Raw genomic sequence first — 17211 nt, forward strand, 5'->3', positions numbered from 1 at the left:
ATCCAAATAATCTAAAACATTCAGAAACGTCAAAACATTATTCTACGTGTCGCTCTGTTGTGACAGCTTGGCCAGACATGCTGTCTCTGCCTCATCATTTTCTTGTTCAATCTCTTACCACGTCACATGATTCAGTACTTTGATATTAAGGACCAAAAATTTATAATTTTGCGGCAATACAAGTAAGAAAATAACTTGGAAAAATAGAGACATTTGATTGACATTTACACAAGTACACAGACATTAAGAATTGAATTTTTTAGTGATAAGGCTTTTTCAACTATATATATATATATATATATATATATATATATATATATATATATATATATGATTATTACTATAATAATTTAAATACCTACAGACTCTAGTGTTTTATCCTTTTGGAAATCACCAGTGCAGGGTGTCACGATTACCGCTTGATAGAGTTCAAAATAGACTTCGTAGCTTCGGAGGAGATGTCCTTTTCTCTTCCCTGCAACCTCTATCTCACAGAAGAGATGTTGCGAGTTTGTCTCTGATGTATCATTATTTTCATGGAAAGTGTTCGACTGAGCTTCAGTCTATCGTCCCCCCTCGCCAAACTTTCACAAGAAACACTCGTCTAGCTGAAACCACTATCAATAATTCCCCCCACTCTTTATCTGTGCCTAAACCTAAACGTAGATTCCATGAACAAAGCTTCTTTCTTAGAACTGCACGCCTGTGGAATTGTCTTCCATTTTCCTGCTTTCTGGCTGACTACAATATGGTTGTCTTCAAGTCTAATGTAAACAAGTTCTTGATGAGCTGTTCCATATAAGTTACCAAATTTACCGAATTTTCATTACTAATCATTACTACATTGTCCAATTTCTACTGTACACTATTTAACCCTTATCCTCGAGTGGCCTCTTTGCCGTGATAATGTGGTGATGCCTGTGTAAAAAAAAAAAAAATGCTCCACCAATACATCGTATACATGTCCGCAAAAATTGAATCGGAACGTTTGCTATTCATAAGTTTGAATGAGCCCAAACTTTGCTTTGAAGAATATGTTCATTTGCGAGATGCAGTTCAAATTGATGGTAATACAACAAACGTTGGAGGACTAACAATTTTGCCATCTTCATATATAGGCAGTCCACATCATATGCATGAGTAAACTCAGGATGCTTTAGCATATGTTCGTCAGTATGGCCGCCCTGACCTGTCCATTACATTCACATGCAACCCTGCTTGGGATGATATACAACAACCATTACTTCCTGGACAATCATCAGACAAAAGCTGAAATCGCTAATAGATTTCATCGTTAAGCATAAATATTTGGGTCTGTGTGCTGCTGGATGTAGTCAGTGGAATGGCAAAAGAGGATTGCCACACTCACACATACTAATCTGGCTTTATAACAAAATCAGTGCAAATGAAGTCAACAATGTAATATCTGCTGAAATACCTGATGCTTACATTGATAAAGACTTTCATGAAGTTGTGACAAAACATATGATACATGGAGCTTGTGGTATATGAAATCCAAATTCACCATGCATGAAAGATGGAAATTGCTCTAAGCGATATCCACGGACATTACTATCAGGCACAGTTACAGGAAATGATGGATATCCTTTATACAGGAGAAGATCTACAGATAATGGCGGTAAATTAGCAATCATACAAATGTGAAATGGTGACATAGAAGTCGATTACTGGTGGATTGTTCCATATTCACCTTTTCTAGCAAAAGCCTACAAATCGCACATTAATGTGGAATACAGTAACTCAGTTAAGTGCATCAAATACATTTGCAATTATGTGAATAAAGGTTGTAATATAGCAGTTTTTGGTTTGAAAACTCAAGGAAATGATAGGAATGCAAGCATACATATCGATGAAATTGCACAGTTTCAAGCTGGAAGATACATAAGCAGTAATGAAGCAGTATGGCGATTTCTTTCATTTTTTATACATGAACGAAGTCCGGCTATTGTTCACTTATCAGTACATTTAGAAAATGAACAACGATTTTACTTTACAGCTTCAAATGTGCAACAAATAGCTCTTAATCCACCGGCGACAATATTAACGACTTTTTTCACGTAATGTCAAAATGACGCATTTGCATCAACACTGCTCTATTCGGAAGTGCCCATGTAATACACATGGAATTGGAGTAGAAAATTATTTGAACGACGCAAACGAGGAGATAGAGTAGACGGACACCCTAGAATATTCAAAGAAAACACAATACTATTGATCCCAAACAAGATGAATGTTTTTTTCTTCGCATGCTGTTGATAAATATCCCTGGTCCAACGTCTTTCCAGCAATTAAAAATTGGCAATGTTGTTACATATGCCACTTCTGCAGTGCATGTCAAGCTCTGAATTTATTGGAGAATGACGGACACTGGGATGAATGAATTAATGATGCATGTAACACATTACATGCGATTCAAATTCGTGCATTGTTTGCCGTCATTTTGACTTGATCCCCTTCATCTCCATTAGAGTTATGGGAGAAATATAAATCACACATGGCCGAAGATATTTTAATCAAAGACGCAATGAAAATGCAAATACTTACCTGGATTTTACAGCAGAAATCTATAATGAGGCATTGATATGGATTATTATTATTCATTAAACTTTTGAATAGTCAAGTCGCTGCCTGATGATATCTGTTGTTTGATTGAAACAAGTGGCTATTTGTAGCAGCAGGATGTGACCATGTTTGTATAACAATAAACCAGTATATATATATATATATATATATATATATATATATATATATATATATATATATATATTACTTATTTATATTACTAGTCGCATAACCGTTCTGCAGCAGGTAGAATTGATTCCCGAAACACAAGAGATTTGCACCACTTTTATGTTATAAAATCAATATATAATTATAAAATCAAGATTTAATTATAAAATCAAGATTTAATTATAAAATCAAGATATAATTATAAAATCAAGATTTAATTATAAAATCAAGATTTAATTATAAAATCAAGGTATAATTATAAAATCAAGATTTAATTATAAAATCAAGATTTAATTATACAATCAAGATATAATTATAAAATCAAGATATAATTATAAAATCAAGATTTAATTATAAAATCAAGATATAATTATAAAACCAAGATTTAATTATAAAATCAAGATATAAGTATAAAATCAAGATATAATGCTACTGAACCTTATATCAAAAATCATTACTCTAATTTTGATTAAAGTCCATTACATAATCTTTATTCTCGTAAAATGTTTAAAACTTTTAACTTAAACTTAAAGATCTTAATAAAAAAAAAATTTAAATTCAGGGTACCTTGTTTTATTGCTTCCTGAAACAGAACAATTTTTCATCACCTTTATGTCTCCTTACAAAAATTAAAATCGTGATATAAGCATACTAAACCTCATTCTAGAATCCTTATTCTTATTATGATCATAATCAAAAATATATAAAATTTAAGGCTTAAACTTAAGGGGCTTAAGAGAACATTGAAATTCAGAGAATCTTGCTTAATTAATGTTAACTTTGATGCAAATCTGATATATATTATATACAGGGAAGCTCTATTCATACTATGTCACCTAAAATCCTGTAAAACTCCAAAGAGATTGTGCATCTGCCACTAGTCTCTCGCTTCTAGATAGCGTTAAAAAAAAAGTCATCAACCTAATAGGTTTTAAACTATCAATTAAACTCCAACCTCTGTCCCATTGCCGAAACGTGGCATGCTTGCGCCTATTTTGCAAGTATTTAAATGGCAAGTGCTCTGACGAACTCCGAGCACTATTAGCCCCTTGATGGCAATGTCCCTGATAAACCCAACAAGCAGCAACATTCCACCCTACACTGTAGAGATCCCTAGATGCTGTAGAGCCTTCTACTTGAATAGCTTTTTCCCTCGGACTGTTGCACTTTGAAATTCCCTCCCGAGCCACTGACTGTACTGACATGCAGAAATTCAGGTATAACATGAACAGACATTTCGCTGCCCAACTCCGTAAATAGTATCTGGTCCCAATCTGGTCCAAAATAGTAGTCCCTCACGACTAAGTGGCTCTGTGCCTTGTTTGGAGTGAAACGTCAATAAAAAAAATCTTATACGTATTGTTACGATTTTATAAAAATACAAAGGTATCTGAATTTTTACAAAGCGTTTCAACCCTCTTTCATGAAACTAAATTAAACTGAATATAGCCGACACTATCCATCAATATGTCTAACAACTCCATTCCAAAATATGTAATGATCGTTTAATTAGTTTCCCAACTAATTCTTTACATGTTAGTATATGTTATATATATATATATATATATATATATATATATATATATATATATATATATATATATATATATATAAGCATATAAACCTACTTAAATTTATGCATGTATATTATAAATACTTTTAAAATTATAATCCATATATATATATATATATATATATATATATATATATATATATATATATATATATATATTTCATCATTCTTCAGGAATCGTCAGTGTGGGGGATAATGGTTTTTCCGATTTCATGGTCCCAGATACAAGTTACCTTTTAACTCAAAATCTGAACCCTTTCTCCAACCTAACAACTTTGCAGAAAGGGGAGAAATAAAATCTGTTTATATTTTTGCAAGGCAACAGATAGCAAGCTGTCACACAGTGCTTGACATCACCAATAAACTCGCATCCATGTATTAATTTGGTAGGATATATTCAAATTTATATGAATTATTTGAATAACAACTAAACAGAGTCGACGAGTGTTTTTGGTCTCTTTATAAAACCTAACATATGAAAACAACAACTAAACTATGAACAACTATTTAAAATAACATAGTATTCAAAACCCAAGTTTCAAATAACAACACTTATCTGTACCCTCCACCAGACTAGATGAATTCTTGTGCTGTAATATAGTAAAGATAATTGGTTAATTTAGGGAGGAAAATTAATGTTCTTCACTTCTTTACTGACTAAACGTTTGAGAAGTAGAGAAGAATCTTGCATGAAAGATTCTCCTCTCCCTCTTGTTGAATATGTGGCGACGCCAAGAAATATCTGAGGTATGTATACACACAATGATAGATATCGGTCGATTGCTGAGTTGATGACGTCAATTATATCGAGAGTTGGGGTCCTGGAAAATGTAATTAATGAAAATGTAATTAATGAAAATTGTAATTAATGAAAATTGTAATTAATCAGAATTTACTTATATTCATTCTTTTTTCTTTTCTTTTTCTTTTTTTTTGTGATTCTTGTTTCTCTTTAGAAAAACTGCAATCAATGCTGGAATAAATTTATATATTTTTTTATTCATTTGTAGACGATGCTTGTGCCCTTAACCCTTGCAAGAATGATGCCAAGTGTTTCAATGATAAGAAAACATTCAGATGTGAATGCACAGCTGGTTTTATGGGAACAACTTGTGTTGAACGTAAGGATGACATTTATCATCACATTTTTTTTTAACGTTTTGATATATTATACCGTCGACTATTTTTAATCATCGTCTGTCTTAGATGTGTAAATGTGTTGAACGACTTTTAGAAATTGACTTCTAAATTAACTTATCTCTGGCTAGGTATTCATTTATCCCTCTTTCTCTGAAATTAATTCTTATTAGTTTATTTTTTCGCTTGGCTTTGCTTTGCCACCTAACCTTGCTACCTGAACTGTTCAACATCTATTTACCAACGCACTCTCATCAATTCTTTCATCATCATCATCATCATCATCATCATCATCATCATCATCATCATCATCATCATCATCATCATCATCATCATCATCATCATCATCATCATCATCATCATCATCATCATCATCATCATCATCATCATCATCATCATCATCATCATCATCATCATCATCATCATCATCATCATCATCATCATCATCATCATCATCATCATCATCATCATCATCATCATCGATTTCGCATATGCTTTACACGCTGGCATGTGTTGGACAGCTTTTTGAAATTGACTTCCAAACTAATTTTTAGCTAGCTCTTTACTTATTATATTTATATCTTGGAGAAGAATAATGTGTGTTTATTATTATTTAGTTGTTTGTCGGGGTTATTTTTAAGCGATTATACATGGTTTTACGACCTAATAAATCGGACTTAGAGTTAGTAGTTAAATATTTAGTGAACATCCCTAAAAAATCAGAATGCCCCTTAAATGATGACTCGTTTACATTAAATTTATACAAGAAACAACTCTCCCACTCTAAGTTCTAAAATCATTGTTTTTTTTTCTTTTGGTCAAAATTTTCAAAGACGCTTAAACGTAGCTATCTAAAAAAGTAGAATTTCATTTTGGGAAGATTACTTAGTTGAGGATGTTAATCTATATATATCTATAAATTTATCGTTAGTATCATTATGTTCGTTTACTTCACAGTGTTGTCATATTTTACACCGTTGTTTTTTTTCACTCAAGAGCAGGCTTTTACACCAAAGCTAATGAGCATAGTCAACGAGTCAATTTAGATCGAAAGCACCTGGCGTAGGATGTTTGCTGTGCCAAGGAGAACTGACTTCTAGAGAACGGTGATGTACTTGATTCTCAAGAAGTTCAACCGTTCCTCAAGATTATCTGGAATTGAGCCAAGCGCATATATGTTTGGCACGATGGAAGTATCTTAATCTATAACCTAACAATCTCCACCCTCAGTTTCTAATAGTTCAGTAGTTTCTCATTCTCTTTGCTAAGTTATTGTTGTTGTTATTGTTATTGTAAACAGGTGTATGAATACGTTCTATAACGACGTACACGTTTAATACTTGAGTTTTATATTTTACCTGTATATTCGTGTACGTTTAAATGCGTGTATGCATATACGTCGTATCATTTAGTTGATCGTCTAGTGTTTTTTTATGTATATTTTAACATTTATGCAACAGTTCTAACAGGAAACGATTGACGTAGACGTATTGAAACAGTTGTAGACAGATGTAAATAACACAACACATACCTGAATTATTTATGAACATTTATTCTCATGATCTGGCCGGCATTTTCAGAGATTACACGTTCTTTACATCTTGACTGTCGGAAATGACGCTGCTCCCCACGTCATCTTGAGTCGTCCTTTTTCTCTGATGTCCAGCTAACGACTGACTAGAATCTCCCCAAATCTACATACATCATATATTTCTTTACGTCATATCATTGTGTCTCAGACCAACCTAATGTCCTCAATCTAGTTATTTGTTTATGCAAACACAAAAATAATGTTTACATCTATTTTCTATTTTCACATTTCTTTTGTGATATATTATATTATGTCAATCATTTTTTTTTCACAATTTAATTGTTTATTTTTCTAATCATAATTGATCCAGCAACCAGCCACCCCTCAAATCACATAATAATAATAATAATAATAATAATAATAATAATAATAATAATAATAATAATAATAATAATGTTTTCATCCTTGATCCTGCTTGCCACAGTTAACAGATACTACGCTATTATCACAGCCTAAAGGGTCATAACATTACATTATTATTATTATTATTATTATTATTATTATTATTATTATTATTCACTAGAAATTTTCACACATGTCACTAAAGATTTCTCTGTCAACAACCTGTGATGTTCCCTGGAGTCTGAGTGACAACAAGTCTCCCTAGATTTTCAATACTCTCCACTTATTTGCCAATGAATTTGTATTAATGTAATATCCGTTTGCCATGGATTTTTTTGCTGGCAGCAAATATTGGTCATTGCTGAGATTTGGGTTGCAATAGGCCTCATGAGGTTAAAATGTGCGACAAATTCAGCTTTTTAATATTATAATAGATTGATTCTGGTTTACACGTTCTTCCGTTTTATGTGGTAAATATTAGCAACGTAATATAATTGTCTAAATGTTTTTTTATGTGTTGTAGCCAACCCATGCGGACTGAAGCCTTGCAAAAACGGTGCTACGTGTCACAATGATGATACTGATTTCAAGTGCGTCTGCACAGCTGGTTTCATGGGAAAAACGTGCATTGAACGTGAGTAAAAATTTAAAACAATTTCATTTATGAACCGTACATATCATTTTTTTTTTTAAACAGTTGGTACTTATGCAGAATTTGAACCATGTAACTAACCGTCCACTCGGCTTTGTTTGGAACATGACGTCATGCGCTCGGGTTTGACTGTAATCTGACGTAAGATGCCAATCAATGCGCAATAAAGGAGCAAACGATTTTGGGGTAAATATTGGGGAAAAAACAAATCAACAGACCAGCCGGGAACTTCTCGACAATTATCTTTTCGAGTTTATGTGAAGACAGAAATTTGATCATGATCTTTTTGTCTCCATCTTAAACCAAATATCAGAAAGCTACCCGGCTGGGTTGGTGAAGTTTCTTCCACATCCGCTGTCTCTTCTCACCCCACTTTAACATCATCTGATGCAACTGTAGAAAAGTCTACCAAATCCTGAGAGAATATCCCGGCTGTCTTAATTTAATTTCATTTTTAAACATCGGTTATCCAGCCCCACCCTACAGGAAAAAAATCTTTATGAAAAGAAAAAAATGTTTAATTTACATTAGTTATAAAAATAAACAAAAAATGCAAAAAAAAATACATAAAAGACACATAAAAAGTGCTGTTTGTAAGACTTTAGTTAAAAAAATACATGAAAATGAATGAATTGGTTTTCTTATTTTGTTCAGTTTTGTTTGACTAAAAAAATAAATGAAAAAAAAAAAAAAAAAAAACTGGCTTATTTTTTTTTTCGCTTAAAAAATCGTTACAAGCATAAAACGGAAATTGTTACGGTAGGTTGTTGATCTTTTTTATTTTCGTTATATTTTTTCTGGTGATTTTATTTTATTTAAATGTTTTCTTCATTATTTTTCTTGAATAGCGTTGTAACGCTTTGCTCATCAGTGACGCTCTGTGAAAGCCGACGGTTAACGTCATGTTCCGAGCAAAACCGAGCGGCCAGTTAGTTACGTATGGTTCAAATTTTTCACAAGTACCAAATATTTTTTTCAATGAGATATTTGCATCAAAAATTAAAGTGTACGTGCAAAAATGTTATTGTAAATGTTCTTTTTATTGAAAAAGAAAACATATCCAACAAGTGTTTTGTCACTTATAAAGATGACATATTAGCATCGCCTGGTTGTAAAATGCGATTAAATATGACACTTTAATTCATGTAGATTTCGTATCGAATATTATAAGGTTCAATTCTCTATCGGTTATTATATGTTATATTCTACCCAATATATAGTAGTGATTTCAAAAGTGAAAAAAAAAAATGAGATGTGTGCCATCAGTTAGAATCGAAACCAAAACATATAGCTCTCCAGCCTTAGTCATTACCGGTTGAGTTATTATCAGATAGATAAGATATATTTAAAAATGGACTGACTTTAACATATAAATATGTATTTGCGGATGCATACAAATAACACCTTTAGTCAACTTACGCCTATCAAGTTCTATTTTTTTTTCAATTATGATCTCTTAGCAGCTAGTCTTACTGGCATTTACTCATAAAACAAAAGTTTCATAAAAAATGCAAATTTTTACAACATTTTAACCGATGTTGCTTCCAACCTTCTCCAGGTGTGTCTTGTCGAACTTGGCATCTTTCTGTCGAACACAGGAATCTTTCTGTTGAATTCGGGAATCTGCACAGAATTTCAATCAGAACCCATTATTTAATCAACGGATGTAGTATGCTCTCATCCCATCGGCCATGACTGGGTAGAAATCCTAATTCGCAATTGTATTCTTCATATCGGATTGAAGCTTCAACTTCCACATAAGTGTCACTTACAAACGTTATGCTACAAAGACCCGTAGCATAACGGATAAAGGACTTGGTAAAATTCAGTTGTAAATAGCATTCACCATCTTATTCATCACTTAGGACTCCCTCTTTAAAACTAATGTCAACAAATTCTTATCATGGATTGACGCATAATAAATCAAATGTAGTGCATAAGATTGATCAATGTTAGTACTTCCATAGTGTTCCTCATCTTCAATTTATTATTGTCTTATTAACCGTTAATCTCATGTGGCTTTTCGCCTTAATAAGTGGTAAGCACGTCGTCACAGATGCTTGTCAGCTTTTATGTTTTACGTCAACTGGTTAACACAATTGCTGATTATGGAACATTACTTTTTAAAACCTGATCTTATATGATTAATCAGATCTTATATGATTAATCAGATCTTATATGATTAATCTGATCTTATATGATTAATCAGATCTTATATGATTAATCAGATCTTATATGATTAATCTGATCTTATATGATTAATCAGATCTTATATGATTAATCAGATCTTATATGATTAATCTGATCTTATATGATTAATCAGATCTTATATGGTTAATCTGATGTTATATGGTTAATTTGATCTTATATGATTAATCAGATCTTATATGATTAATCAGATCCTATATGATTAATCTGATCTTATATGATTAATCAGATCTTATATGATTAATCTGATCTTATATGATTAATCAGATCTTATATGATTAATCTGATCTTATATGATTAATCAGATCTTATATGATTAATCTGATCTTATATGATTAATCAGATCTTATATGATTAATCAGATCTTATATGGTTAACAGATCTTATATGGTTAATCAGATCTTAAGCCATATTTAAGACTCCTTTTCAATAACTCGTAATTTCATTACAGTTTACTTAAATATATTTTATGTTTATCTTTTATTTTTCAGCCAATCCTTGTGGCCTGAAACCCTGCAAAAATGGCGCTGAATGTATTAATGACGGAAAAGAGTATATCTGCAAATGCAAACCTGGATTCATGGGAAAAACTTGTGTCGAACGTGAGTTTCATTTTCTCTTGTTGTTGTTGTTGTTGTTGTTGTTGTTGTTGTTGTTGTTGTTGTTGTTGTTCTAAGTATTTCATTTTTTTTAAATTATAAACTTATGAGATTTTAAAAATTATTTTCAAGTTAATATTATTAACTTTTTTTTACAGAAATAATATGCATTAGAATAATTTGTTACTGTTATCAGATTCATCGGGGTAAAATATTTTTAAGGTAACATTAATTTGATACACCGCTAACACTATATACATGTGTCTAAAAAAAATTCAGTTAAAAAAAATCAATAACGCTGATAATTTCTGATAAAAATAATAAAACTTATAAATAACTCAGTTGGTAGAACTTAAGAGTAAAGATCTGAAAGTTTGGTTTTCAATTTACAGTCATGGCATCCATTTTATTTGATAGGAACTTATTTATTAATGCTATATTCTCTATTTCTAGAATTAGTCAAGGTCTCTGATATTTCGAAATTAGACAAATTCCACTATGAATTTAGTATATTGTGGCTTTTTTTTTACATGGGGGTCACCACTTATCAAGGCCCGAAGGCCAATCAGGGATAAGGGTTATTGAGTGTACAATAATCAATGAGATAGTATTGTAGTAATCATTAGTATTAGAGGTTTTGATAGAGTGTCTTACTTAAGGGGGCGGTTTGTCAGGAATTTGTTTATGTTGGACTTGAAGACGTCCAAGTTGTAGTCAGGTGGGAAACAGGCAAGCGGCAGAGAGTTCCACTGGTGTGCAGTTCTAAGAAAGAAGCTCTGCTCATGGAATCTACGTTTTGATTTATGCACAGATAAAGAGTGGGGAAAATTATTGACAGTAGTTTCAGCCAGACGGGTGTTTCTCATGAAAGATTGGCGAGGGGAGACGTGGGATTGGAGCCTAGACGAGCACCTGCTATGCAAATAACGATAAAACAAAGACAAGCTCGCAACTTCTCTCCTATGGGAGAGAGGTTGCAGGGAAGAGAAAAGGGCATCCCCCACTAAACCATGAAGTCTATTTTGTACTCTGTCAAGGCAGGATAGGCTGTTTTTAGCAGCTCCTGCCCAGATGTGGCAGCAGTACTCCATCCTTGGACGTACTTGACTTTTATACAGATAGAGAATTGCATCAGTAGTGAGATATCTTCTGGAGCAGTAGAAGGATACCACCATTTTCCCAGCGGCCCTGGCAACAGATTTGATGTACGTGTTCCATTTCAGATCAGGAGTAAAGGTCAAACCCAGAAACTTGTCAAAACATGGGGCTTCTCCTAGACGAGAGCCATCCATTTCAATTGATGCCAGATGGGGATCAGAGCGTTGATGATGTAAAGATAGAAACTTGGTTTTGGATGAATTAAAAGTGACCAGCCACCTCTTCCCCCATTGTACCACATGCTCAAGATCAGAGGAGAGAGAATTAGAGAGAACTTTGTCATTTATGGCCTTTGATGTGTTGCCATGGGTGGTCGTGTCATCAGCATAGATGTCAACGAATGAATTAAGTGTGTGTTTTGGGAGATCATTGATGTAGATCAGGAAGAGAGTTGGGCCCAGGATTGACCACCGAGGGACTCCAGCATTAATATTGTGGGCCTCTGATTTCTGCCCATCAACCACTACTCTTATGAACCTGTGGCTGACAGAAAAATCTCTTATTAATAATTGGTCTATACAAGAATAGCCAATTTTAATATTAACATTATTACCTGTCACTTCCTATTTATAAGCATGGACTCATCCAGATGCAAAGGATGGTTAAAGTAATTTATATCTAGTGTTGCTAAAATTTTTCTTTTTTATTACTAAACCTAATATCTTGAAAAGCTTTTTATTTTAATCTTTACATTACAAAATCAAATATAATAAATATAAATAAATAAGAGCCGGTGACGTAACGGTTAAAAGCGCTAAGTTATAATCAATTCTAAGCAACAGCTCACTTGAGATTAATGGTTAAGCGATACTAAGAATATTAATGCGAATTACTTAAGACTTCTATTCGTGCATGCCGTAGCAAGCTATAACTATGGATTAAGTAGAAATAATAGCAGTAATTAAAATAATACAAATAAATAAACTTTGCAAAGATTGAAACAATAATATTCAGAGAAAATACTAATTTCTACTACAAGTGATAACTGTCGATAAATGTCAAACTTTTTGAAATGAGGATTGATAATTTGTATTATTTCGATTCTTAGGATTACTGTTCTCTTCTTGAGTGTTATTTGCGCAACCTCAGCCGATATAACCTCTGACATTTTTCAGCTGTCTCTCATCAAATTCGCTGTTAAGCTCGCGTGTCTGTATGGAATTTCAAATGGAATCCTTTACTTAATCGATGGAGGTAGTATGCTCTCGTTCTGTCAGCCATGACAGGGTAGAAATTTTAAATAATTTGCAATCACATTCTTCGTATCTCATGGAGAGAGGATCGAATCAGATGCAGAAGAGTGTCACTTACAAATGAATTTATCCGTTATGCCACTGATCATTGTAGAACTGACAAGAGACCCTTGAAAATCGAGGGCTATGTCAAAATAGTAAATAGCACTCAAAACGAGAACAGCATTAGTTGAAATAATCAAAATAATACGAATAACCATTTTTTTTTTCGTTTGTTTTTTAGAGATGTTTTTGATTGGCTGTGATTTAACTAAAAAAAAAATAATGAGATTGGATTCCAAAAATGTTTTTGATTCGTATAAGAAATAACTAGCTTCACAGCAAATAAAGATAGTTGGGGTTAACAATGAACAGCCCACTCCAAAAAAATAAAACAAATAAATAAAATAAAATAAATAATTAAATAACCAGCAAAATACGGTTACACAAGTGAAATTAAAATAACATTGATGCGTCATATTCACGAGTTCAGTTGGATGAGACACACTTCTTTCTTCCTCCAGAAATTGATATGTGTAACTGTTTTATTACAAAAATAATGCAATAAAGAGTTCTAGAGCTTGGAATGTTTCACCGTTTCACCTGTAGAGGTGTCTATCAAACGTCACTGTATCAGTATGTGGCATAGTCTCCAGCCTTGCTAAGGCCATTTTGGACGACGGCAGCAATTTTGGGATTGCCAAGAACCAAACCTACAGTCAGTATATATTGTCTATAAATGTTACGTAATAGCAAGAAAATGAAGCATATTAAAGCGGAAATAAACAGAGCATCAAGGAATATTTGGATTATCCACTAGCGAGTGCTAATTTAACACAAACAATGTTTTGTACATGAACATTTAAAAAAAAATGATTAAATAAAAAAATTATATAATTATCAGTTTACAATAAAACAAAGGTGAATTTTAGTCAGAAATGTTAATTTGTGAAAGTTTATAAAACTCGTGGTTTTGGTAGGGAAATGTTCTGTGAATAAGCAGACACAGAGGTGTTCGGCTGTGTCTGCTTATATTTATTTGTTAGTGTGGATATGCGTGTGTGAGTAATACAAACTGTGAGTATTAGACAGCGTAGCGCTGTGTGTACATGTAGATGTGAGAACTGTGTCAGTATGCATTAGTTTAATTTTTTTTGGCTAGTGTGTGTATAGATGTGTTCGATGTGATTGAGTTTGTACGTGAGTCTTGAAGTTGTTTTGTAGTTGTTCTACCTTTACTTGGATATGCACGTGCACATGCAATTTTCATATCTACATACCTAGAAACCAGTGCCATTTAATCGGACATAGTTATATGAGACAAGAAGAAGGAAGAAGCAACTTTAATATAAGTTAATAATTATGAGTTAAACAGAGCTGAAAGGGAAAAGATAACGAAATACTAAGATCTAATGTATGAAAAGAAACTGGAATCCGAGGAAGATCTGCATCATTTCAGTAATTATAGGAGCAACCGGACTCATGAAAAAGAGTTTCAAAAGTTATCTGCCAAATGTATCCGGTGGACCATGTGCAAGAGAGATTAAACAATTGCTCTTAAAGAGACGGTTATAGTCTTTAAAAGATCTCAGATCTCTCGGTGGAAATGTATGTGATAGCGGATGAATGTCTGGCATCCTGTAGGATGCTCCATTCTCAGCTAGAACAAAATGAAATTGAAAAAAAGAGAGACGGATAGAAAATGAGTGAGTAACCAAATAATCCCAGCTTTGGTAGATGCAAAGCAGAGTGAATGAGAGATGAGATACAAAGAGTTAATGAGAGATGAGATATAAAATGTTGCATTAATCAGAATAGATTGTAGTCAGATGGAGCAACGTCTGGACAGAATAGGGTGGATGTGGCAAACTTTCACACTGTCTAATTCTTTAATCATTGTTACTCATTTGGGATTGAATGGTCACAGATTTGCGTCTTTCAATGAAAAAGACTTGATTCAGTACTTGAGCAAATCCAAAATCTTCAAAGTGAATTAAATAAGACGAAATTTTGATTTTTTTATGATCCATTGGACAATAAACGTATTTCTTATAAGAAAGTTATTTCTATAAAAACTATTATGAAACACATATTTTTTCACTTCTTTTCTAGCCAACCCATGTGGACTTAAACCTTGCAAGAATGGAGCCAAATGTTCCAACGATAAAGATACATTCAAATGTGTTTGCACAGCAGGCTTCATGGGACGAACATGTATCGAACGTAAGCATTTAAAGAGCTGCTATCATTCATTTAAATCGAATCTAATAAAGAACATATATCTTATATATCTGACATATTATATTATTATATCTTATATATATTACATATTATATTATTATATCTTATATATATTATATATTATATTATTATATCTTATATATATGACATATTATGTTATTATATCTTATATATATATTACATATTATATTATTATATCTTATATATATTAAATATTATATCTTATATATATTAAATAAGAACATATATTTCCAGTATATTACATAATGACTGTTCCAAAAGTAATGCTTCCTGTTTTTTTATTCCGATCAAATTGATAAGAAAGGATTGCAAACTGCATTGTTATGATGACTCAACTCATGCATTCATGACCTAAAAGTTTGATATCACTGTTGCAGATATTGAGGGTGTTAAATTCTAAGAAAGCAACTCCTGTCATGAGAGTGCGTCAGAAGCATAGATTCGTAATTGAATTCCTGGTAAAAGTGCATTGACGATGTAGAAAATAAATTATGATGCACAAAATGTCGTTTATTCTAATGGTACCATTGTCGTCTTTATAGCTCTCATATTCTTGTCCAGGATTGTCTACCTAGAGTTTTTAAAGTTAAATTTAACAAATTTGGCCTTTGGTGAAGCAGCTTGGCCATCAAAAATTGTATTTGTCATTTTTCAAAGCGTCACGTACGGACTAACTAATGAAGGAACAAGCAGGTTGTAAATTATATATATATATATATATAGTCATCCACATACAGTACTGTTTCGCAGCTCATCAGTGCGGCTAGACAGGCAACTACCTCAAGCCAGGATTGAAACCCGACTGTCTATATGACAGTCAAGGCTCCTAATCACTACACTATTGGCGGTTGCTGCGTGAGTCATGAGTTTAACGATGTTTTGACACCGTCCAAACTACCTCTGCTCGATTTGTTTACACAAAGAGCATCGCTTATATGCTATTGGTAATTCGTGTATCACTTCTCAATATGCTCAACTCAAGATAAGGAGCATTATAGTCATCCACATACAGTACTGTTTCGCTGATTCACAGCTCATCAGTGCGGCTAGAAAGGCAACTACTTCAAGCCAGGATTGAAACCCGACCGTCTGTGTTTCATCTTTTCGGCAATTATCAGTGCAGGGTGTCATGATTAACATCAGTCGATAGATTCGAACGCGGCGACAGAAACCATATCTGGCTTCATTACCATGGATTTAATCCATTCAGCTAGTGTTAACTATGAGAAATGCTCTTGAATTTTAAACATTTATTTTTTAAATGTTTTTTAACGTCTGTCAGAGTGATCTAATCATTATATGATGATCTGGCATAAGAGCTAAATTGACCGATTTTAATTGAACTGAAAGTGTTCAACAATAAAAAACGAATTTCTTAAAGGGGCTGACATAATTATTTACTATAATAATTATTAAATACTTACAGACACTAGTGTTTCATTCTTTCAGGAATCATCAGTGCAAGAGTGTCACGATTAACACCAGTCGATAGATTCGGACCTGGCGACAGAAGCCATCTCTGGCTTCCTTAGCAAGGACCTTATCCATTCGGCTACCGTTAATATATATATATATATATATATATAAATATATATATATATATATATACCAGAAGACCGCTTGCCATTGCCCAGTCGTCAAATATGCTTAAAAATAATATTTTAATTTATATAGATTTTGTATTTATTATTATTATTATACAGATA

General features: G+C 32.7%; 1 protein-coding gene across 8 annotated transcripts in view; it reads left to right on the top strand.

The window, feature by feature from the left end:
• Positions 1-17211, top strand: part of LOC145303489 (uncharacterized) — a 731279-nt gene that overhangs the window by 443670 nt on the left and 270398 nt on the right. For all 8 annotated transcript variants that reach the window (XM_080144908.1, XM_080144909.1, XM_080144911.1 and 5 more), the window contains 4 exons: positions 5335-5445; positions 7918-8028; positions 10746-10856; positions 15356-15466. In XM_080144908.1, coding sequence (XP_080001034.1) covers positions 5335-5445; positions 7918-8028; positions 10746-10856; positions 15356-15466 — 444 coding nt within the window. The remainder of the gene's footprint in view (positions 1-5334; positions 5446-7917; positions 8029-10745; positions 10857-15355; positions 15467-17211) is intronic.

Source organism: Euprymna scolopes, chromosome 19 (assembly GCF_053919585.1).
Source record: "Euprymna scolopes isolate OS-2025 chromosome 19, ASM5391958v1, whole genome shotgun sequence".
Lineage (NCBI taxonomy): Eukaryota > Metazoa > Mollusca > Cephalopoda > Sepiida > Sepiolidae > Euprymna > Euprymna scolopes.